General features: G+C 39.5%; 1 protein-coding gene across 2 annotated transcripts in view; it reads left to right on the forward strand.

Moving 5' to 3' along the window:
- TMEM117 (transmembrane protein 117) overlaps positions 1–19664 on the forward strand; it is a 330502-nt gene extending 310838 nt beyond the window's left edge. For both annotated transcript variants that reach the window (XM_089674007.1, XM_089674008.1), the window contains exons 7-8: positions 16189–16318; positions 18802–19664. In XM_089674007.1, the coding sequence (XP_089530133.1) occupies positions 16189–16318; positions 18802–19439 (768 nt within the window). In that variant the 3' untranslated portion in view covers positions 19440–19664. The remainder of the gene's footprint in view (positions 1–16188; positions 16319–18801) is intronic.
- Positions 19665–24325: the final 4661 nt, after the last annotated feature.

The following is a 24325-nucleotide window of genomic DNA, read 5'->3' on the forward strand; positions in this document are numbered from 1 at the left end:
GTCAGTGCATCAAGAGCCAGCACACACAGACAGATCCTGGACATGGGCTTCAAATTTCGTATTTCTCTTGTCAAGCCGCTCCTGAACAACAAACAACGTCAGAAGCGTCTTACCTGGGCTAAAGAAAAACAGACCTGGTCTGTTGCTCAGTGGTTCAAAGTCCTCTTTTCTGATGAGAGCAACTTTTGCATCTCATTTGGAAACTAAGGACCCAGAGTATGGAGGAAGAATGGGGAGGCACACACTGCAAGATGCTTGAAGTCCAGTGTGAAATTTCCACAGTCTTGATTTGGGGAGCCATGTCATCTGCTGGTGTTGGTCCACTGTGCTTCATTAAGTCCAGGGTCAATGCGGCCGTCTACCAGGAGATTTTGGAGCACTTCATGCTTCCTTCCGCAGACGATCTTAATGGGGATGCTGACTTAATTTTCCAGCAGGACTTAGCACCTGCCTACACTGCCAAAAGCACCAAAACCTGGTTCAATGACCGTGGGATTACTGTGCTTGATTGGCCAGCAAACTCGCCTGACCTGAACCCCATAGAGAATCTATGGGGCATTGCCAAGAGAAAGATGAGAGACATGAGACCGAACAATGCAGAAGAGCTGAAGGCCGCTATTGAAGCATCCTGGTTTTCCATAACACCTCAGCAGTGCCACAGGCTGATAGCTTCCATGCCACGCCGCATTGAGGCAATAATTGCTGCAAAAGGGGCCCAAACCAAGTACTGACTACATATGCATGCTTATACTTTTCAGAGGTTCGATATTGTTCTATGTACAATCCTTGTTTTATTGATTGCATGTAATATTCTAATTTTCTGAGATTGTGGATTTGGGGTTTTCATGAGCTGTAAGCCATAATCATCACAATTATGACAAATCACGGCTTGAACTATCTTGCTTTGCATGTAATGAGTCTATCTCATATATTAGTTTCACCTTTTAAGTTGCATTACTGAAATAAATGAACTTTTGCACGATATTTTAATTTTTTGAGTTTCACCTGTATCTCTTTACACCAACATTCTACATACTGATAGTGAACATTTGCATAAGGCAGAGTTTTGCTGTGACATCATCACAGTGAGTTGAGTTGAAATGTCCTGGAGAAGGGAGAACCGCAAGCTGGTGTATGTACTCCTGTGGCTTACTGGATACTGGAAGCATCAGATTTTTGAAGAGCTGGCAAAAGCCTTTATTAATATGGGTGTTTTTAATATTTTTGAAGATTTTAATAAATATGCTCTGGAAAGCACTATGATCCTTTTATTCTCTCGTCGAGCTTGCACTGGAGCACTATATTCAAAGCTGTAATGCAGATTAACCCTTGAGGGGTAAGACATTTTGAACTCCTGTTTTTAAGAGGTCCAACAGAGGTGAGTGTGCTTTCGTAATGATCTTCTGGTAGAAGAGACATAGATAAAGAGTGTACAGTATATGTCGCTGGATTGGAGGGGGCTCAGGATTGGGAGGAGAGCTGGGGGGGGGGGGGGAGCTGCACACAGAAGATTTTTTTTTTCATGCATAGAATACATGAAGGTAAAAAACCTTGAGCCTTTAGAACCACTTTAAGTTTACTGAAGCTGTGTTTTTCATGGATAATTATTGAAACCTTCTTCCTCCTTTTGATTGTATGAAATAGGTTGCAAGGTTGTATGTTGATTTAGCCACTTAATTATGGTAGGTTGTATTTAAAATGAGATGTTCCATATTCATTTAATGGCAATACCTTTTAGTATTTTGTGTCAGTGCCATCTTGCTCCTAGCATTACACTGTCACCGCCATCCTTTATAAGGGTACCTAATTGTAGAGGCTGTGACAAGGGAAATCAATGGTTGTCAATTTTCTTGATTTAGGGGGCCTCCAATGTGACCCCTGATATTACCAAAGGGTCACACATAATATTTATTAAACGTTATGAGCAGTAAGCTATCAGAGACTGCAGACATACAACAGGAGATTGTCAAAGACTTTGGACATGTTGTAGGAGTTATTGGAGACAGGGGACATTCTTCAGAGGAAATAATAGACTGCAGACCAGGGATGAGCTTGGGTTCAGTCCACACCTGGAAGTTGGTAATATTGCTGGGCACATTCACAAAACTGGTATTTCTGTTCTCCCACAATGAAATGCGTTCTGTAATTGGGTGGTGGAGGTCTTTTCATTCATCTGCTCTTCTTCCATTCCCAGAACATGATACATTGTTGTAAAATAGTAATACAAGTTTTGTAAATGGCAGGGAGGGTGGGTGAGCTGCTCAATGTCTTATACTAGCAGCGATGGGTGTTATCTCTTACAGCATCAGAAGATAGCCACTCAAGGTGACAATCCATTGGCTATGAAGGAGGCTCTGGAGGAAAGAAGAAGTAGCCTATTGGTCATGGATACACATGAAAGTTATACATTTATATTTCTCACAGTAAGGTCTATTATAAAATATCAGAGGAAATTTTAAAAACACAAAAAGAGAAAAGGGATAGGCAGTGCAGGAAAAGTAAGATAGTGTGAAAAAAACCCCAAGCCATTTAAAGTGTTACACAACAGTAAAATCAGTCTATATTTGCAGTAAAGCATGCTTGTTATACTCACTGTGGAACCTAAGGGGTTAATCCTCTGCATTGTGTAAAAAAGGTTGTTTGATCCTTTCTTCTTTGCCACTCCTCTTGTTGAAATGACCACCTGAAACAGACTGAATCCGTAGTCACATGCACATGATCAGTTTGGTGTGTATTGCTAGAGAGGTTTTTTTTTTTTCTTGGGAGAGTGCATGTGATCAGCACAGGGCCAATCAGCACTGTGAAGACAAAGGGTCAGAGGTTTCACATCCTCCTAGAGCAGAAAGAAAACTCCTCCTACAAGCTTTAACCAGTGCTCTGCTGAAGTCACACGACTGCTCTAACTGCTGATGAGAAAAGGTATTTAGCAGTTTTTATTTACTAAAATAATTGCATCTCCATGTTGTGTGTACTGTGGGAGACCAGATAACTATATTTGGTCTTCCACAGTAGAATGCAGGGTCACTAGAATGCAAGGTCCTGGGTTTAGTATCACTTTAACTACTAGAAGCCAATCTAAGAAATATATTTCATTCACTGACCTAAGCATGCATCTAAGTAAGGAAAATGTGGACTATGTCTGCATGGTCCCTGAGGCCTGCTCGATAGGTGCCAATGTGCCATTTTGTTCCCTGGGTCTCAGGTTGGACACCAAGGAGCTAAAAATACAAATTTAACTGTCGATGAATGTTAGTTTAATGACAGGAGTGAATGTAGGGCATTTAGGAGCTCTGTTAAGTAGCACATTTTTGCTAAAATGCACAAGAATGAAAAGATGCTCACTATGTACACAGTATGTAATCTGATCGTAGACATCTCTCTTCTGCCCTCTGAGGGACTTTGGGGGCCATTTACAAAAACTACATATGATGCAAAATCTGATGCAACTCTGCAGGGAAACCAATCTGGTGCCAGGTTTTATTGTCAAAGCTTAACTGAACAAACAGCAGTTAAAAGCTGCACCAGATTCTGAATGCACCAGTTTTAGTAAATCTCCTCTTTTTTTCCTATAAAAAGCAATGACTTATAGCAAACTCCTCCTTCTGCATTTTGGTGCTCCTGTGAAATGAATGAACTACAATTCCTGTTTGCCACTGCGGCAGATGGCTTGTAGTTCTCCATGAACTACAATTGTGCTAATCAGTGCTTCTTGCAAGTGAGAAACTGTCTGCCTTTATGGAGGTATGGCTAATATAAGCATCATAGGTGCAATGCTTTGCAGGCTCCAAGAAAAAAAAAAATAACAAATGCACATTTGTTACTTGCAAAATCATGTGAATGTACTGTTATTTTTTTTTTTTTTTTTACTAAAGGTGAATTTAGCCTTTAGGCCAGGTTCACAGCTATACAGGTTGCATTTGAGCCGTTTCTGCATTACGTTTTCATTTTTGCACTTGCGTTTTTGCCACATTATTGATGCGTTTTGCATGGTTTTTTATTTTTTTATCTTGTTGCTAAGCAAATTTAAAATGCAAAACGCTTCAAAAATTGTGATAACAATGCAGCAAAAACGCAACACATGCTTTTCTGCAGCGTTTCCATTGAAGTCTAAAGAAACAAAAATGCAACTTTTTGCATTCAAAAAAGTCCCTGACCCTTTCCTAAAAAGTGAAAACACACAGGTGTGAACATGTCCCTTAGGAAATCATGTTAAATGGACTGTACTGCGTGTCTGCAAAATGTAAAATGCTGCAGAAAACTCTTAGGTGGGAATCTAGGTTAAAGGAAAGCTTTTATTCGTGGCAGAATTAGCAGCTTGTTGCAGTTTAGGAGATGGTGAAATGCAGGTCAGAAGCATCTACAATGTTTTGTGCCTTGTGCCAGTTATGCTAGAAGCTCTCTCAACTTTAGTATCTGAAAAATAATCAATGAAAAGTTATATTTGGAGATCTAAACATTCGATACTGTGAAAAACATGATTATCCCTGGTTAAAGATTGTATTAGAATATGACAAATGCTTACAGCGGTGCAGCACAATAAACTATGACTGAAAGATTTAATTATTTGCTTTTGTCAAATTCTGAGGCGCTAATAATAATGTTTGGAAATGATGAATATGCTAACAAAGGTTATGTCTAAATAAAGATTGATTTATTTTGTTAAAACTGTAACATGTTTTAATTAACAATATAAGCCAAGATGAAAATGCCTGGCAAATATATACAATATTAGGTGCAGGGGCAGACTGACCATTTGGAAACTCGGGCATTGCCCGAGGACCCGGGGTCAGTAGGGGGCCCCATGAGATGCCCCTGGTACCTTTTTCATATGCTTTTTTGAGTTTGGGCAAGGACACAGGGGCCCCATGATCCCCTATTGCCCGGGGGCCCCATGAGTTGTCAGTCCACCCCTGATTAGGTGCTTATATTTTCTCTACTACAGTGTCCAGAAGTACCTGTGCCGCTGGTTAACGGGTTCCGCGTTGCCCTATAGCAGAAATACTGCTACATGGCGGCACAGGTGCACAAAATCACGTATATCGCGCAGCCTCGGCTGTCAATCACCGGGTCCCGGCAGGTGATTACTTGACAGCACCCGGTGATTGCTGAGTATCTCCCGATGGGGGAGAGACCTGTGTATAAACAACACAGATCTCTCCCCTGTCAGTTCCTGTACACTGCTTTGTATGGATCTGCATAGCATAGCAGAGCCATACAAAGCAGTGTGCTTACAGTGAAGCACACACACAGCCAACATAGTGAAACCTCACACAGTGAACCCTCTGCACCAGATGTTAACCCCATCCCGCCCAGTGCCATTAGTACAGTGTTAGTGCTTTTTATTAGCACTGATCTCTGTATTGGTGCCACTGGGGATGTCAGTGACACCAAGTCACTTCCCCCCAATGTCAAAATGCCTGCTGCAGTCCCGCGATCCTGCTATAAGTCGCTGATCGCCGCCATTACTAGCAGGAAAGTTTTTTTTTTTTTCCTGCATCTATACCGCCATTTGTAAACGCTATAACTTTCACATAAACCAATTAATTTACATGTATTGGGATTTTTTTTAGCAAAGGCATGAAGCAGAATACATTTTGGCCTAAATTTATGACAAAATTTGATTTTTACATTTTTTTTACTGGACATGTTTAATAGCAAAAAGTCAAAAATATTGTTTTATTCTCAAAATTGTTGGTCTTTTTTTGTTTATAGTACAAAAAATAAAAAACACAAAGGCGATCAAATACCACTGAAAGAAAGCTTTATTTGTGCGAAAAAAGATGTACATTTTATTTGGGTGCAGTTTTGCATGACCGCGCAATTGTCCGGTAAAATATCATATCACAAAAAATGGTCTGGTCAGGAAGGGGGGTAAATCCTATGGAGGCCAAGTGGTTAAAAATCAGGTGTGAAAAAAGAAAACTCAAAAAGAGGTCTCTTGCTCTGCCATTAAAGTTTAAATGAGTGTAATCAATTGGCGTGATTCTGTTTATTTAAAAATTAGTATTATTAGTAGTATTAGACCATTTCTGATGATAATCAGTGCGATATTGGTTTCTGCCAGGGCCATTTTAAGGCATGAATGCCAAAGATGAATATTTTATGTGTGCCCAAATTTTTTTGTAAAATATGAAAGAGGATGCTACAGTGAGTAAATAGATACCTAAAATATGAAAGAGGATGCTACAGTGAGTAAATAGATACCTAAAATATGAAAGAGGATGCTACAGTGAGTAAATAGATACCTAACATGTCCCGCTTTAAAATTGCGCACACTTGTAGAATGACAATAAACTATGGCATTTAAAAATCTCCATAGGCGACACTTTAAAAATGTTCACAGGTTACCTGTTTAGAGTTACAGAGAAGGCCCAGCTCTAGAATTATTGCTCTCACTCTAACGTTCGTGGCGATACCTCCCATGTGTGCTGGGACACAGTTTACATATGTGTGCACGATTTACTTATGCGTTCACTTCTGCGCACGAGCATGGAGGGGACACTTAGTTTTTTTTCTTATTTATTTATTTATTTTTATTTTTACACTGTTCCTTTATTTTTTTTTAATCACTTTTATTCTTATTACAAGGATTGTAAACATCCCTTGTAATAGAAATATGCATGACAGGTCCTCTTTAAGGAGAGATCTGGGGTCAAAAAGACCCCAAATCTCTTCTTTACCTTTAAAAGCAAAAGAGCAAAAAACTTTTTTTAAAACTTTTGCTTTTACTAAAGAAGAAAAAATTGTTTACATCCGCCAGCAACCGGATGTGACGTCATGTCATCGCTCCTGTCCTCCATCATGATAGAGGCAATCAGAGACCATAGAGTCTCTCATCGCCTCTATCTTCAGTCAACCGCACTGTCGGATCATTTCTCGGGTGCTCTGGTTTTAACAGTAAGCCCGAAAAACACCAGCGAGCGGTGGAAGGGGGGTGTCCCCTCCTGCCACTATGGAAAGTAGTGGTTGAAGAGCCGCTAAGACCACTTTCAATAGAAAGCAAGCCGTCGGCTGAAAAAAAAAATACCAGGGTTATGGCTGATTTTTTCAGCTATAACCCTGGTAAACACTTGAAAAACACATTTATATATGTGTTGCAGTCTTCAAGTGGCTACTGTATACAGTCAATCACTGCAAACTGCAGATAGGATGAATGTAAAAGAAGAAAACAAATTTGGTGGGCTCAAGTTAACCCCCCCCCATAGCCCTTACTGTATGATCAGTTCTGTGCTCAGATATTGCTTCTAGAGATTCAAACAGTAGTTGTCCAAGGGCATATTGGAACTTGCATTTAGCTTTTTCCATTGTCACATGAATAATATTGGTGGCTGAAAACATTCTGGGCTTCCTAAATCTGTCAACATTTTTAGTATCTTTTTTCCATAATGGAGGAGAAATCTTGAGCAGCTTCATGAGCTTGTAAATAGGCTGCTTTAATGGAAACCTGTGCTGGCAGAAATATATGGGCTGCCATTGCGGGCCTCTCCTGAAAATGCTAATTTCCTGGCTGCTACACTCATTCATTGCATTTGGTAATGTCTGCATTTCTGACCTGAATTAAAGAGCAGTTCTGCTGTTAATATATTGCTGACAGCATGTTTATTTCAGGTCAGTGACTTAAAAGGTATTCATGGAGATCAGCAATGGCAGACTACATGTTTCTGTCAGTATTGTTCCCCTTTAAGCAGAAATCATATGTTGATTTATTTGTGAAGCAATTCCCATTGGTAAGTAGGATAACCCAAAGCAACCAAGTAGAATACATCTTGTACTCCTCAGACTTTAGCAGAGTCAGTAAGGTCCTACATCTTTTATTTGGATTTGCCTTGTCTGATCCATGGAAAAAATGGTCATAGACTTACGTCTTCATTGGGCAGGTCTGCCTTTTGTGACACATGAGAGTTTTGCATGAGGTGCATGGGAATGCAGGCCGCACTTTTTCCCTCTTCCCCCGAATAACTATACTTAAATCATTTTATTTGAAACAAGACACACGCACAACATTTCTTTTTTTGGCATACAATTTTTTGGCCGCGGCACTTTTATTGGTAGTTTCACATAACATAAATAAAATTTGCAATATAATTTATTCAAACCTCTTACACTTTAATTATCAAACCTTTCCATACACGAGCTATCTGAAATAATTCTAACAGTAAGTTTCTATAAAAAAGGTGACAAACCACATAAAGTGCCTTGCGACAAGGAAGGGAGGGTGGGGAGTCCGTTGGCCAACTCTGACCAACTGTGGAGAATTCAGTCACGGAGTGCCTTTATATAATGAGCCCCCAATATTCCAGAATGTTCCAAGGTCACAAGCTTTTCCCACTTTTTTCCATGGTCACGTGCTTAATCTCTTCCCGTTTTTTTAAATATAGAGGGATGGCATCCGCATGCCCATGCTTTTGGGCTCTTATGTTAGAGCCTTCATTTTTTCATTCTTTCCTGATATCATTAGACAAAATGTTCATCCTGCCTTTACCTCCTTGTACAATAAGACTCCGTACAAATCAGAGGATGCTATTTAAACAAAACACACTATCATACAATTTCATTATTTGATCTGCAAGTTTTTTCCCTTATGCCTTGGACTTTCAATCCCTTTGGCAAATGCGCATTCATGCAGTCAGAGAGAGTGATGGATTTACTTTGTTGGCACATTGGTCTGGGAAGTCTTATGCCCCTAAAGAATGAATGCCTCCTCTTTGAGTACATTTTCTCTGTGTACGCACTAAATAAAAACATAAAACATAAAAACATAAAATTGTAGAGTATAACGCCTTATTTTGGAAAACCCTGCAGGTTTTCTGATATATCTTCTTATGTTGTATGTGTACGTAAATAGTAGGAAATGTTGAAGACCACTGAGTGTTGTCATATTTTTCAGTAAGCACTTGTGCTAAGTTTAAAGTCGGACAAGTAAAAGCTTGAAGGCATGGATTGGGTGCACGTTGGGTTAAATACTGCACACTGTAAAAGATATCACTTGGGAGATTTCCAGGCAGAGCGGCAGAGAAGATTTAGAAGGCTGAATATTACATTTGCATGTCTTCTCAGCTGTCTCATAGCTCCAGTGGGGCAAACTGATTTACACTGTCATGCTACACTGTTCCTTCATTTATGCTGGTGAATTCCTTAAATGCTGTTTGGGGAAGCCATTTTTCCTAACGAGCATTAACCACGCTTTAATAGATATGTTTGTACAATTAAAAATATTTTGTGGTGGGTATTTTACCAAGTACATGAAAAGTGTATTAGTAAAAAGTAATGGGACTAAACATTTTAGTAACTCACGCTTATCTTCCAACTTATGTTTACACTACTGCATTTTGCAAAATTGTAAATTAATTTTACCTCATTAAATATTGTTCTTTGTTTAATTATCAATGTCCCAGTGGTGCTTTCCATGAAATTTATCAGCAACACACAGGAAATGTTTAATAAAGAGGAATGTGCAAGGAATACAAATGTGTGTATTACTGAAATGAAACTTTTGCTGGGAGAGGCATGCAGGCTACAATTGCTGCTTCACATTCTACAAATGCTATTTTTCTAGTTGTTATGTTTACTGCTTCCTTTAATAACTTATGTCCCATACCTTCAACATATAAATACTTGTTCCACGTCAGTGACTGAAACCTTATTGAACCCAGTTGGTCATTGTACTAGCCGGAGATCTAGCATTGCTGGAAGGGAATTGGTAATGGCAGCCCTCTTGTGACTCTCAGCAAAGCTTTGCATTGTACACTCTGTATATTAAATCCTATGGAAACACTGATATAATCCTGAAAATGAATTTAGGGTAAAAAAAAAAACAAAAAAAAATTCACTGCTTTATACTGTATTTCCTGTGTGCACTCCAGCAGTGATTGCATACCATTGTTCAGACCAGAATTCCCATTGGTGACAACTACAGAACAGGCCCATGTAATGAGTGGCAGTAAGGCCTATTATAGTGTCCATTGAAAGCACATATGACAGGGTAACAATGCAGGAGAGGAGACAGGGACATAGTATTTTCACTTTATAATGGGAAGTGCTTTCACGTGGACCTTAATGGCAGGATTACCAAGTAGTATTTTAATGAAAGCTGCCGATTTAAAAGGATTTTTGAAATTACAATGATGTATTAATGATCATACAAGACTCTAGTGATTGATAATTCATATACTTTAACAATAAAAATAAATAACTGCACAGATTTACTTCAAAACGTAGCATAAGCACAGTTTTAACATCTTTATTAATTCAATGAAACATAGCTAAGCCTTTGTAGAGTCACTAGAAATTTACAAAGTTAAGATATGAGGATAAAAGTAGAGTTTGCTTTATAAAAATGTCAAATGTAAATAAAGCTTGCAATAAAAATGGGTTAATTTACACTTCTCATATTTGTAAATAGGCCCCTAGGTTAGAAATTCCTATATCAGGTAATATGTTTTCCTTTGTTGCTTATCGGAGGAGACTGGAGCAATCAGGAAATACAGTGGATGGAAAGGGGTGGAGGAACTAACAAAAAAATGTGCAGTAAATCCACTTAGAACTTTCAGGTTCTTCTTGGGATATATCACTGAATTAAAGATAAAATCCCTTTTTTGTGGAAAGATGTACCTGTATAATTAGATAAGTGTGTTCTATGCAGTACTTCCCTTGTGGTTTTCCAACACTGAAATGCTTTTAAGATGAAACGTCTATACTGTAATGTTTTTTAGAAGAAATGAGCAAATCAATCCTCCAAGTATGATTTTCGACCTAAAACAAGCTTATTTGTAGCTGGCAGAAATTCACACATAAAAACTAATATGCTAGATGCAGTCTTGTTTTCTGGTTTTAACTATAAATAAAAACCTATGTGCCACCCTAACTATTTTCCCTGACAAGCCAAGCATATGGATTTGTAATCTCATTTTACAGTGTATGCAGGCCCACACCATGCTTACACAAGCCCTAGTGACCTGTAGTGCTTGTTTTCTTTGAAGGGAGTCAGGGATATTTTTTTATATCCAGAGAATATGTACAGTTGTGTTCAAAATAATAGCAGTCAGACATCACTAACCTGATCAATCACTGTTTTTGGTAGAAATGATATTTCTACATGGCAAATAATTTACTAGCCGGTGTTATGTTGAGTAATAGAAATCCAACAGACCCAACAGTCATGACATGCATGCTGCTGATTCTGTGTAATTGAATCACTAATTGAAAGGGGCATGTTCAAAATAATAGCAGTGTGGAGTTCTATTAGTGAGGTCATTCATTCTTTGAAAAACAGGTGGCAATTATTGCCCTTATTTAAGGAAGGAAGGCAGCAAATGTTGTACATGCTGGTTACAGTGCATTTCTCTCTGAAAATCTGAGGAAAATGGGTCGTTCCAGACATTGTTCGCAAGAACAGCGTAACTTGATTAAAAAGTTGATTGGAGAGTGGAAAATATATAAAGAAGTGCAGAAAATGATAGGCTGCTCAGCTAAAATGATCGCAAAGGCAACCAAAACCTGAAAGATGTGGAAGAAAGGGAAAAACTACCATTCGAATGGATAGAAGAATAGCCAAAATGGCAAGGACTCAGCCAACAATCAGCTCCAGGAAGATCAAAGAAGGTCTAAAGTTACCTGTGAGTACTGTTACAATTAGAAGACGCCTATGTGAAGCCAAGCTATCTACAAGAGGCCCCCACAAAGTACCACTGTTGAAAAAAAGACATGCTGAAGAGGTTACAATTTGCCAAAGAGCACATTGACTGGCCTAAAGAGAAATGGCGCAACATTTTGTGACTGATGAAAGTAAGATTGTTCTTTTTGGGTCTAGTGGCCGGAGACAGACGAACCCCAAACACTGAATTCAAGCCACAGTACACTGTGAAGACAGTGAAGCATGGTTGCGCAAGCATCATGATATGGGGATGTTTCTCATACTACGGTGTTGGGCCTATTTATCGCATACCAGGGATCATGGATCAGTTTGAATACATCAGAATACTTGAAGAGGTCATGCTGCCTTATGCTGAAGAGGAAATGCCCTTGAAATGGGTGTTCCAACAAGACAACGACCCCAAACACACCAGTAAACGTGCAACATCTTGGTTCCAAACCAACAAGATTGACGTTACGGAGTGGCCAGCCCAATCCCCGGATCTTAATCCAATAGAAAACTTGTGGGGTGACATCAAAAATGCAGTTTCTGAGGCAAAACCAAGAAATAGAGAAGAACTGTGGAATGTAGTCCAATCATCCTGGGCTGGAATACCTGTTCACAGGTGTCAGAAGTTGGCTGACTCCATGCAACACAGATGTACAGCAGTTCTCAGAAACAGTGCTTATACAACTAAATATTCATTAAGTGATTCAAAGGAAAGCAAAATCTTCAAACATTTTTCAGTTTATATAGTGAATGTTTGAGTTTGTAAAGATGAATACAAACACTGCTATTTTTTTGAACAGTCTAATATTCACTTTTCTTCACTTTTTTTAGAGGAACAACACAAATTTGATATATTTTTCTTCATGTTTTGATTTGGAATAGAATATGTAGTGTTCCCAATCCATTTGTGTGTATGGAAATAAAAGCTATTAGAAGGATTTTGAGCTTTATTCACTTTTTTCAACACACTGTTATTATTTTGAACACAACTGTATTTAATGGCTGTATTAACTATAGCGTGAAAAACAGAAGGATTAGTTCACAGGAGACACTTCAACAGCAGCAGAGATTTTTAATGGTAACTCATTCTTAGCTTTTAGGTCAGTTTACTTTCCTGTAACAGGTTGGATTTAACATTTCAAGTCTGCTTACCTAGAATATTTGGGTTGTTGAGATAGAAATTAAACATAATGTGTGTGGGGGGGGGTTGGGGTTATAATTAATAAAAAAGTGAACATTCTATGAAAAAGAGAAAAAACTATTTGCCTTTAGTAAAAAATACTAATTAAATTCAACAACCACATCTGGAAATATTAAACAGCAATAGGAAGAGTATCATTGAATAAAGCAGACACAAAGCACCTGTAAGAAGGCCCAGTTTACATCTATTTTGCAAAGTCAATGAAATACACGTAAGGCACAGATGAAGCTATTAAGAGGAATTAATAAAAAGTGGTTGTTACAAACTTTGTCCTTACTTTGTTTTGATTGGAGCAAAGCCAGTCAGCTTTCACATTTTAATTTTCTATGGTGTGTGGAACAGTGAAACATATAAGCTGGTCCCATGGGCAACAGCACCAGTTGAGATAGAACTTGATGTCTGGAACTGGTTGTGAACAAGGTAGGAACAGTCCTTTGAGTGATGGACCCATATTTTGGATGTGTTCCATCCGCAAGATGGATGATTAGCTGCTGTCTGTTGGGGCTAAGAGGAAACTATAAGTCTTTTGGAAGGTTGACATTGATATAAGCCCCTGAGTCAATGATGGCCTGGAATTTGTTTTTCCTTCCAGCCACCTGCAACAAAATTGGAAGAACAATGAAAGTTGATAATTTCCCTTTGACCTGAAGATAAGTAAACATTTGGACTTACTTGGCCGAATAGAACAGATGTCATGGAAATGGTCAGGCTCCCCACAGTATAGATTAAATTGGCTTAGTATACTTTCTCCGGAGGTGATAGAGCAGGACAAAGGAGAAAGATTTGCATCAGCTCAATTTCAGAAGCAGTTGCTTAGTAATTAGCATTGGCTATATATTATTAGAGCATTGTTTTTTACATTGGGTGGATACCTGGGGGCCTCTAAAGAGTGGGGGAAAACAGGATGTGGTCCTTTGAGACTAGGACAAATGCATTGTTTTGCTGCTGGGATATAGCCCCTTTGACGCTGGAGGTGGGTCTTTTTTACAATCTAGGTTGTAACACTGTCCATGGGTCCTTCTGTGTCATCTTTGCCCCCTCTGTTAGTTTGGTCCTCGGTCTCCTCCCATAGCTTCCGGGGCAGACATCCTGGGTGATGTTCCTCCTGAGGTGTTATGGCTTTTAATTTCAAGCTGATTCGTAAGTGTTTTTTTTTCACATTTGCTACCTATAAGGTGGTATCATTCCTAGGTGGATATCCATTATAATATATTTTTGAACAAACAATTGAATCTATGTTTTAAATATTCTTTAGATATCTTGTGAATAGCATCCACTCCTAATAAAGTGAATTAATGATCATGAAACACGTTGAGATATGTGACATGCTCTCTATACCTGTTGGAATTGCTGGAAAATAATTCAGTGTAATGATATGGAAATATAGTAATTAAAGGGCATGATGTTATCATGAATGTGGAAATTGTTATAATATAGTAAATCAACTTCTATTTTATAATTTCAACAATATCGCCTACATTTGCAAAAGGATTTTTTTATATTATGTGTACATTAATAAAATGTTATTTTATGTCTAATTTACTGTGTTTGGTGATTGGCATTTGTTTGTGTTTGGTACCTTGTTAAAGTCCCATGGGCAGTTTAAAGTTATTATGGTTATGTTAAACTAAGGTTTTGGTTATGTTATGTTAAGGTTGTTATTGCACACAAAGGCAAAATATTACCCAAATTTTATTAAAATATAAAAGATGAGGTTGTGTCACGTAAGTAAATTCCCAACATGTCAAGCCTTAAAACTATGTGTGCCCAAGAAATGGCAACAAACTTTGGTACCCCAACTTGTCCATAGGTGATGCTTAAAAAGCCCTTACAGGTCACAGTTTAGAGTTAACATAATGACTCAAGAATTAATGTTTCACTCCCACATGCACAGTAATATGTAACATGTTTAGTACATTCATCATTTTTGCTTGTAGCTAGCAGTGATGCTGGAAGAAGGATCATTGAACTAATGTTCATTGACCTCCCTGCTGTTTGGGGACCCACAGATGGTACAGCAGAGCCTGGGATACACGATGAGAGATAATGCATTGGGAGCAGTATTTTCAGGTGTTTGTAAAATTGATGGGGTACAGCCCCCTGAATCACAAAATATGTCCTAATGAAGTGAAGCATCAAAATTGTGGAGACACTAGGTGCTGAAATCTACTGCCACAAATCAAGATGTGGACCCGTCTCCTGCGTGTAGGGTAGCTGGTGTTCTGCCAGGAAACTTCTTACAGCAGTTTGGGAGTAGCTGCTGGCTGCACCTAGGTCACTCTACAGGTACTTGAAGATGCAGAGGAAGGTTTGTGCCAGGTAATTGAAATGAGAGAGAGACATGGGCAGCTGTAGGCAGGACTGAGACTGGAGACTGCGAGTGCAGAGACTGTGGATGCAGTGGAGACTATCGTAGAAATGGTGAGGCTGTGGGTTCTCAGGAAATTGTGGATGCAGCGGATGATGTGAGGGCAGCGGAGGCTGAAACTTCAGGGCCGCTGAGGAGCAACAGAAGATGTGAGTGCAATGGAAACCAGGCTGGGGTTCAGCAAAGGCTTAGGCTCTGGGTGCAGCAGTGGTGAGGTTGGAGATGTAGTGGAGACCAGGCAGCATAGGTGCAGCACAGAATAAAGCCAATCAAAGATGGATTGAATCTTGGCTGGTTCACCAGGGATCCATTGACCGACTTGGGTGCAATCAGCATGACGGATTTTTAGCATGCGATTATTGCCAGCGACTATAGCCGCTTGCAATAATCATTGTGGGAGAACACAATAGCTCTGTGAGAGGGTTTCCCCTATCAACACTGACTGTGTTGATGGGGGAATCAAGCAATTTTCTTTCCTGCAACCCGTGGTACTTTGGAAACTTTGGCTGCAGCAGTGGCTTAGGCTATAATCAAAATCATCTTCCTGTCTCATGGTAGTGTAATGACTCCAGGCTTTGGCAATAACAGCATGTCAAGTTGGACAATGGAACAGAGAAAATACTACTACTCAGGATTAAGATGCATCATTTAGGAAAAAAAAAACTTGACAAGATGCTTGAAATTAACAGAATGACAAATTGTTGCACTGCATTCTGGAATGAAGAAAAAAATACTCTCCTTTTGGTCTAGGTGCTAAATCTTTATGCTTCTCAGACAGTCTGCTGTATTTAAGGTTGCCTGCATTGGTGACCACTGGGCTGAGATTCTACACAGGTGTAGGTGAGTATTTCATAAGTTATTACATACCTTAACAATCCACTGATTCAAATATATATTTTTTTTAAATCTTGGGCATGTAAAGCATGTAACTAGTAAGTTAAATGATGATTTAGGTTAACATTTTTAACTCTTGTTTAGGACTGGGAATTTCCACACTTTATGGGAGACGTTGATGTCAATTTGCCTGGTTTACCTACATCACATGTGCAGTTCAAACTACCAAAATTTCAAAGAATATTTAAAGAAGAATATCACATACATATAACAGGTATATTTGCATGTTATGATACGTGTAGTAAATGCTTTGAGTTTTAATGGTTGTATAATTAATATGCTTTGGTTACTTTTGCCTTGGTGGACTACACCCAGCTCTTATAAAAATAACAATGGATACCTGTTATGTCAACCAGGTAAATACATCATACTAGGTTTAATGCTAAGGAACCACATCTTGTCCAGGAACAAAAGGTAGTGGTTTGGAGGTTGGAACTGTCAGTGTTGCTTAATGGCCATGTCTGGAATTTGAGACACATTGGATTAAAGGGATATTTAAAATTTACAAAATTAGTGCACAAAATGGGGTTGACTTACTAAAGACAAATACACTGTTAGCTTTTGCAAGTGAAGTTACACTCTGCAAGGGAAATTTCCCTAGAGCTTAGTGAATGTGGTGAAACTTCACTTTGCAAAGACTGCTTAATCATGTGCAAGGAAAATTAGAAAACAAAACAGCATTTTATGCTTGTACATGATTGGATGAAGTCAGAAGAGCTTCACCTCTTTCACTAAGCTCTGGGGAAAATTCCCTTGCAGATGCAACTCTGAATTGTGCACCAAACCAACCCCAATATCTTTATTATGTAGTTGCAATCACTTACCAGCTTTGTTGATCTGATGTAATTTACACTTCGGTCACACCAAATCCGACTTTGAAATCGTGTGACTTCACTTGAATTCAAAGTAAGGTGTCAGTGCAACTTGGAAGACATCTGTGCAGCTCTCATGCACAGATGTCTATGCAAGTCACACCTGAGCTTGCAAAAAGTAGTGCATGACCTACTTTCAAAATCGGTGCAATTCCAACGCAGTCGGCACTGCATCGATTTGACCGCTTCCATAGTCGACAATAGGGTGCGACTGTGTGTCATGTGATTTGAAATGATGGAAACGCATGACAGTTCACACCGGTGTGACCAGGGACTTAAAGTTGGTGTCTGGAAGACATTTGCACCATATTGACCTCTCATCTGCTAGCTAAACCTGCCAAAATTATAAGTATCAAGAGATGGTCTTTTAACCTCCATGGCGGTATTCCCGAGTGTAGCTCGGGGTAAAATTTGAGTACCAAGAGCGGTAACCCCGAGCTACACTCGGGCTTACCATGCGGCATTGCTCAGGGAGTCCCTGCAGCACTTACCTTGTCCTTCGCTCCCGCGATGTGTCCCCTGCAGCGTCCCCGGCCATCTTCTCTGGCCGATGCCGGCATCCGGCTTCCGTGTTCCGGTCCCTGTGACGTCGGGACTGGAATCGGCGGCAAATTTGAAATTTTTTAAAAATTTCATTTTTTTAAAATGATTATTACATAGTAAAACATTGCTGTTTCAATGCATTTCACATACATTTTGTCCCGAGTGCTTTGTCCTGTCCCCTGTCTGCATTTTGACTGTTCTTTCTGCCTGGAAACTTAGAAAAGTCCATGGCGTCCAAAAAGCGTCCCTTTACATCAAAAGCGGTTTTAGACCAGCTAGAGAACAGCGATAGTAAATCAGAACCACTTGCAGAATTGAGTGATAATGATTCGTGGCAAAATTCATCATCAGACACTGAAAACGATTCTGCGACTTTGCTCAGCGATGTGCGAAGTTGCCTCTGTATTTAAAATTTCAGTGTTTTTGGTTTGATTATATTATTGAATTAAATTTATTATTATTATATTATTATTTTTTATGATTATTTATTAAATTATAATTTATGATTTCGTGTTTCAAGTTTTATCACATCCGGAATGTTTACTAGATTTTTGTTCATACAATTTCAGTGAGTTATTCCTAAAAATTACAGGCCTACAATAAAAAAACTACATATTTCCATGCGAAAAAAATTAAAAAAAATCGGAAATAATCATACCGCTAGGGAGGTTAATGTAAATAACTACTATAAGCTAATGTCATATTACCTAATCTATCACCAAACACATTTTTACTGATGACTGGTTGTTTGGAATAGCATACACAAGAAAATACATTTCTGCTTTTATATCTAATGCTAGTGACTATGCAATGCTCAGAATTACTTAGATTTATGAAGTTTACCTCTGTGGTTAGTTGTCTTAACCCCACTTGTTATGAATGGCATTAACCTAAGAATACACAAGACTTCTTATCAAAGTTTTTAATAAATGCTTAACTGAACCTGAGTGGTTTTATTTCCTGCTGACTAAAAATGCTAGGGAAATAGACCTTTAATAAATACTAGAGTAAGTATACCTATGTTGTATCTGATGACACTGGATATACATAATAAACCAATCGCTTCATAAGTGATCATTTCTGATGAGCACTTACCAATATACTAAACTAAATACTAAAAATAATTTCCAGGTTGCTTGCCATCAATGAAATGAACTACCTAATTCCTTTAAGTGAACCTCATGAGTATAAATTACTAGTAGGAAATGCCTTATTAGGTTTTTACATTCACTCTTTTGGTATACATTTAGAAGTCACATTTTTATATTTCCCTTGCTTGCAGGTAAATGGTTCAACTATGGGATTATCTTTCTTGTGCTGATCCTTGATCTCAACATGTGGAAGAACCAAATCTTTTACAAGCCATCAGCATATGGCCAGTATATAGGCCCAGGTCAAAAGATTTATACAGTTGAAGATGCTGAAAGTTTACAATATCTTAACCAGACGATGCTATCTTGGGAGTGGAGGTCAAACAACACAGACCCTTATACTAACAGAAGCTATGTTGAAGGAGACATGTTCCTTCATAGCAGGTTTATTGGGGCAAGTCTTGATGTGAAATGTTTGGCTTTTATTCCTAGCCTTTTGGCTTTTGTGTTGTTTGGATTCTTTATTTCATTCTTTGGGCGCTTTCAGAAAAGTGAACAAGGCATGGAGAATAAAGATAAATCATACAAACGCATAAACAGGAAGTCACCTTCTGAACACAGCAAGGAAATGGGAATGACTATAGAAAATTTGCAAGCTGTTGTAGAGGAGCCCTTATGTCTACATCACCCAACACTTGTAGATGGAAGGACAAAGGAAGATGAAGTGTTGTGCTACCCAGCTTCTACAACGGAGTCAGATAACCCTTCTTCATTGTCACGATCTGAACCAGTGGCAGACATCGTCCCCTATGATGATGCTTTTAGTTAACAATGTGTCAAACAGACATGACAGTAATGTATTTTATGTGTTTCCTATACCTCTTGTGTTCAAGTACATAATTTTAACTGGTGCTCAAAATGTACAATCTACACATTTTTGTATTTTGCTATGTGCCTATATTTAACATTCCTTAGAACGTGCATAGGTGCACACCTGATAGTTGCACAGAAATGTAAAATTTTAGGGTTCTTTAATAAATTGGTGCAACACTAACTGTGCCGCTTTTTAGCAATGCAACGTCACAAAAGTAGAGCTCAAAGCAGTTAAGTATATTTGACCCTGAATGGGGTTTTAAATTAATAAAATGTGCAAGGTATTTCTGAAATCTTGGTGTGGTAATCTAGATTAGAGCAGATATCGATAAGTGGAATTTAACTTTCTCACAGCTAGGTTTATATGTCCTCCAGTATGGAGCTGTAAAAAAAAGTGCTATACCGGTTTAGGACTTACAAATGACCTCCCTCCTTCAACACTCTTACAACTATTTTGGCAAATGTATGGCATTCACCTTTTGGGTCCCAGTGTATCCGCATGGCCCGTAGTTTTATCTCTTGATGTATATACCGTATTTTCCAGCCTATAAGACGACTGGGCATATAAGACGACCCCCTACTTTTCCTGTTAAAATATAGGGTTTGGGCTATACTCGCCGTATAAGACTACCCCTCTTCCAACGCACACCAAATAAAAATTAAAAAACATCAGATTTGATTTCAATATGGTATGGTATTCCAATGATGGGGTACGATTCCTCGCTCTGCCACCAATGATGGGGCACGATTCCTCGCTCTGACACCAATGATGGGGCACGGTTCCTCCCACTGATACCAATGATGGGGCACAATTCCTCGCTCTGACACCAATGATGGGGCACTATTCCTCCTGCTGACACTAATGATGGGGCACTATTCCTCCCACTGTCACCAATGATGGGGCACTATTCCTCCCACTGACACCAATGATGAGGCACTATTCCACCCATTGACACCAATGATGGTGCCCCATCATTAGTGTCAGTGTGTGAGGAATAGTGTCCCATCATTAGTGTCAGTGGGAGGAATAGTGCCCCATCATTGGTGTTAGAGCAAGGAATCATGCCCCATCATTGGTGTCAGAGCGAAGAATCGTGCCCCATCATTGGTGTCAGTGGGAGGAATAGCACCCCATCATTGGTGTCCGTGGGAGGAATAGTGCCCCATTATTGGTGTCAGTGGGAGGAATCGTGCCCCATCATTGGTGTCAGAGCAATGATTCGTGCCCCATCATTGGTGTCAGTGGGAGGAATAGCGCCCCATCATTGGTGTCAGTGGGAGGAATAGAGCCCCATCATTGGTGTCAGTGGGAGGAATAGCGCCCCATCATTGGTGTCAGTGAGAGGAATAGCGCCCCATCATTGGTGTCAGTGGGAGGAATAGTGCCCCATCATTGGTGTCAGTGGGACGAATAGTGACCCAACATTGGTGTCAGTGGGAGGAATAGTACCCCGTCAGTGGGGAGAGGAATAGTGCCCCATCGTTGGTGTCAGTGGGGGGAGGAATAGTGCCCCATCGTTGGTGTCAGTGGGAGGAATAGTACCCCATCATTGGTGTCAGTGGGAGGAATAGCGCTCCATCATTGGTGTCAGTGGGAGGAATAGCGCTCCATCGTTGGTATTAGTGGAGGAATAGCGCCCCATCGTTGGTGTCAGTGGGAGGAATAGCGCCCCATCGTTGGTGTCAGTGGGAGGAATAGCGCCCCATCGTTGGTGTCAGTGGGAGGAATAGCGCCCCATCGTTGGTGTCAGTGGGAGGAATAATGCCCCATCATTAGTATCAGTGACACCAATGATGGGGCACTATTCCTCCCACTGACACCAATGACACTTGCTGACCCCTTTTCCAGTATGGTGCTGCTGCAGCCAGCATATGTGGTTGCAGCAGCACCTCTGCACTGCACACTTACCGGCTCCCTCACTCGATTTTCATGGGTCCGCTTGGCTCCGCCTCCTCGCCCGTGATTGGCCGCCTGTGTGCCTTTCCTGAGCTACAGCTCTGCCGGCCAATCACTGGTGAGGAGGCGGAGCCGAGCGGCAGGAGTGAGGGAGTGGCCGGAGTGGCTGATGGAGCAGCGCTTCCTGGACTGGATCGTCGTGGGAGCCAGGTAAGAGAGAGCAGCCCTCTGCTTAGTACTTAGTGTCCCTTCGGTCGGAAGGGGGGGAAGGTGGCGGCACCACGCCGCCCCTCTAAAAAGTGCCTCCTTGACGTATACCGGCGTATAAGACGACCCCCGACTTTTGAGAAGATTTTCAAGGGTCAAAAAGTCATCTTATACGCCGGAAAATACGGTAGATAAATACTGGATCTTAGTAGTTTAGTGGATATACAAGGGTTGAAAAAACAAATAAAATGACAAAACTAGTTCAGATGTGAATACTTTATAAAAACGTATTCAACTGCCAAGATTAGCCCTCATTTGCTGCCCATTCACTGTTATGCACCCTACACATATATGGAAGTTATAAGCACCCCAGAAGTGGTTTCTAGGAGGCATAGAAATTCAAAACCCTCACTCAATGAACAGTGAATTTGTGAGAGAGGGAGGAACTGGAGTGCTGGTGATTTGCGATATTCAGGTAGTGATTTATTAGAACATGTATACAGGGAGGATAGAGCAAAGGAGGAACAAGATTTAAAGCAGAAGTAAAGTCCACTTTTTAATATAAGAAGGCTTACCTGTAGGTACAGTGAATATCTCCTAAAGATGTGATGTCACCAGCACATGCGCTCTGAAGGGATGGCATACCCATGCCGTTCCTTCTGAGCTCCATAGCGGGCTCCAGTGCGCACGTACGAGAGTGACATCATCACTGCTCTGGCCATTCATCTAGCTGTAGTCCACGAACCCAGAAGGAAGACCAGGTGAAGATGGATGCGCCCGGAAGCCATGAGAGTGCTGCACTGGAGGGCTCCTTGTCCAGGTAAGTCTGTTGTAATGTGCTAGTATGTGGTGCATACTAGTACATTATGACTTAAATGTGCAGGTTCCTGATTTTTACATTTTTTTAAATTTTGGTGGTAATTTACTACCAATTTAACTTGGGATATATTTTCACTACTTTGATATTAATTATTGTTGCCACAGCCAAAAATATGCTAATATGATAGGTTACCACTAACAAAAATAAATTATGTTAAATAAATTAAATGGCTTGGCATTGTATTTATATCCTGTTTTACTTTGAATGTTCCTTTTGAACGTTTGAATGTTCCTTGCCATCACAAGAGCTGTTTGGGAGCTTCTCCACAATGGACTGAATTAGCAAGCCGTTTTCCAGATGCATTTTATTCAGAGCACAACAAGGTGTACTCTCAGAGAGCCAGGTGACTACAAACCATGTTGTTGGAAAGGTATTATATTGTCATACGAAAGGTTACAGAACAATTGCAAATATTTATAACAGCAGTATTGGGTTGCCATCTCTTGACATGTTTCTTACTATACTCAGTCACTCACTGATGCATTTTATGTTGGCAATGACATTTGTTGCCTGCAGCTATTTATCCCTATACAGTGACTTCCCCAGCCCTATACAAAGATGAATCCTATATTTAATCAATAGTAAAGCTCATGCCCACTATATTTCTTTTCCTCCATCTTGGGATCTCCAATTCTGTCCAAATGTTAAGTTCAGGATGGATCAATCATCTCCCCGTGTCCAGCATTGCCTTCTGTACTGATCTTCAGGATCAGGAAATGCTGCTAAATTCACATCTGTATCCATCACACCTGCATCTCCAGAGCCAACCCTCAACCACTAGAGGCAAATCTTAGTAAAATGTGCTCTGCTACAAGAAAATGGCAGCTGCTTTTATGTTTATTCAGATAACCAAACAACACCCAAAAAAAAAGACAGACTAAAAAGACAAATATCAGACTAGACAATAATCCTATATATAACATAAGAAAAATCTGTTTTATGTCACCCGATATATCTGCCACCTGGAGTAAAGGCCTTTGTGGTCCTCAACATGCTGCACCTTTGTGCACAGTTTATTAACTGACCCTTAAGCTGTTTAATTATGTACACACGTAAAGAAAGTATTTGACTTTTAACTTTTACTAGATTTGTGCCTTGATTGTATACTATTTTTATAAGCAACACTTTGAGATATATTCTTAGTTTTTAATTTGTTTTAAAAAATATTTTTGTTATGTGTTTCATTTTTTCACTGTCATCCTAATATTTTGACATAGTTGTGGCTTTCTCAATAGTGAACTCTAGCTTTAGGATGGAGTCATTATCGATTCATTATAGTAAGTATGTGATGAATATGTATTAAACAATGACATATAGAGTATGTATTATACACGGTTTCCTGCTTGGATCTCAAATGTAAATGTGTGCAAAAATGCTCTAAGTAATTCACAGACACAGCAATTGTGTAAAGGTTCTATGTGTGCCATGTAGGCTGGAATTGTGAATAGTGTTTTAGGCCAAGAAGCAATATTAAAGTGTAACTCCAGACAAAAACTGTTCTTTTTTCTTTGTTTTGGAAAGAGTAAAAAATGCTTAGAACTTCTGTCAGGTTTTTATTGTCAAGAATAGGGATATCACCCTAACAGAGGCTCCTACAGCAATAATGTTTTTGCAGGATGTGCAATAATAATTAGAACCTTCCCAACAGGAACACTTGAAAAATGGCCTAACACTTCAATGCACTATCCAAAACAAAAAAATAGCTTTTTACTGGAGTTGCACTTTAGGTTTTTGTTACATTTTTATAGCAAATATAGACTGAAAATAGATACTATTAAAGATGTTAAATAGTGCAGCTGAAAATATTATAGTAGAAGGTAAAAGTGCTAATATATGTTGCCTTGTCTATTGAGCCCAG

The sequence above is a fragment of the Staurois parvus genome, unplaced genomic scaffold (genome assembly GCF_062004578.1).
Source record: "Staurois parvus isolate SC_StPar_1 unplaced genomic scaffold, SC_StPar_1.0 ptg000147l, whole genome shotgun sequence".
Classification (NCBI taxonomy): domain Eukaryota; kingdom Metazoa; phylum Chordata; class Amphibia; order Anura; family Ranidae; genus Staurois; species Staurois parvus.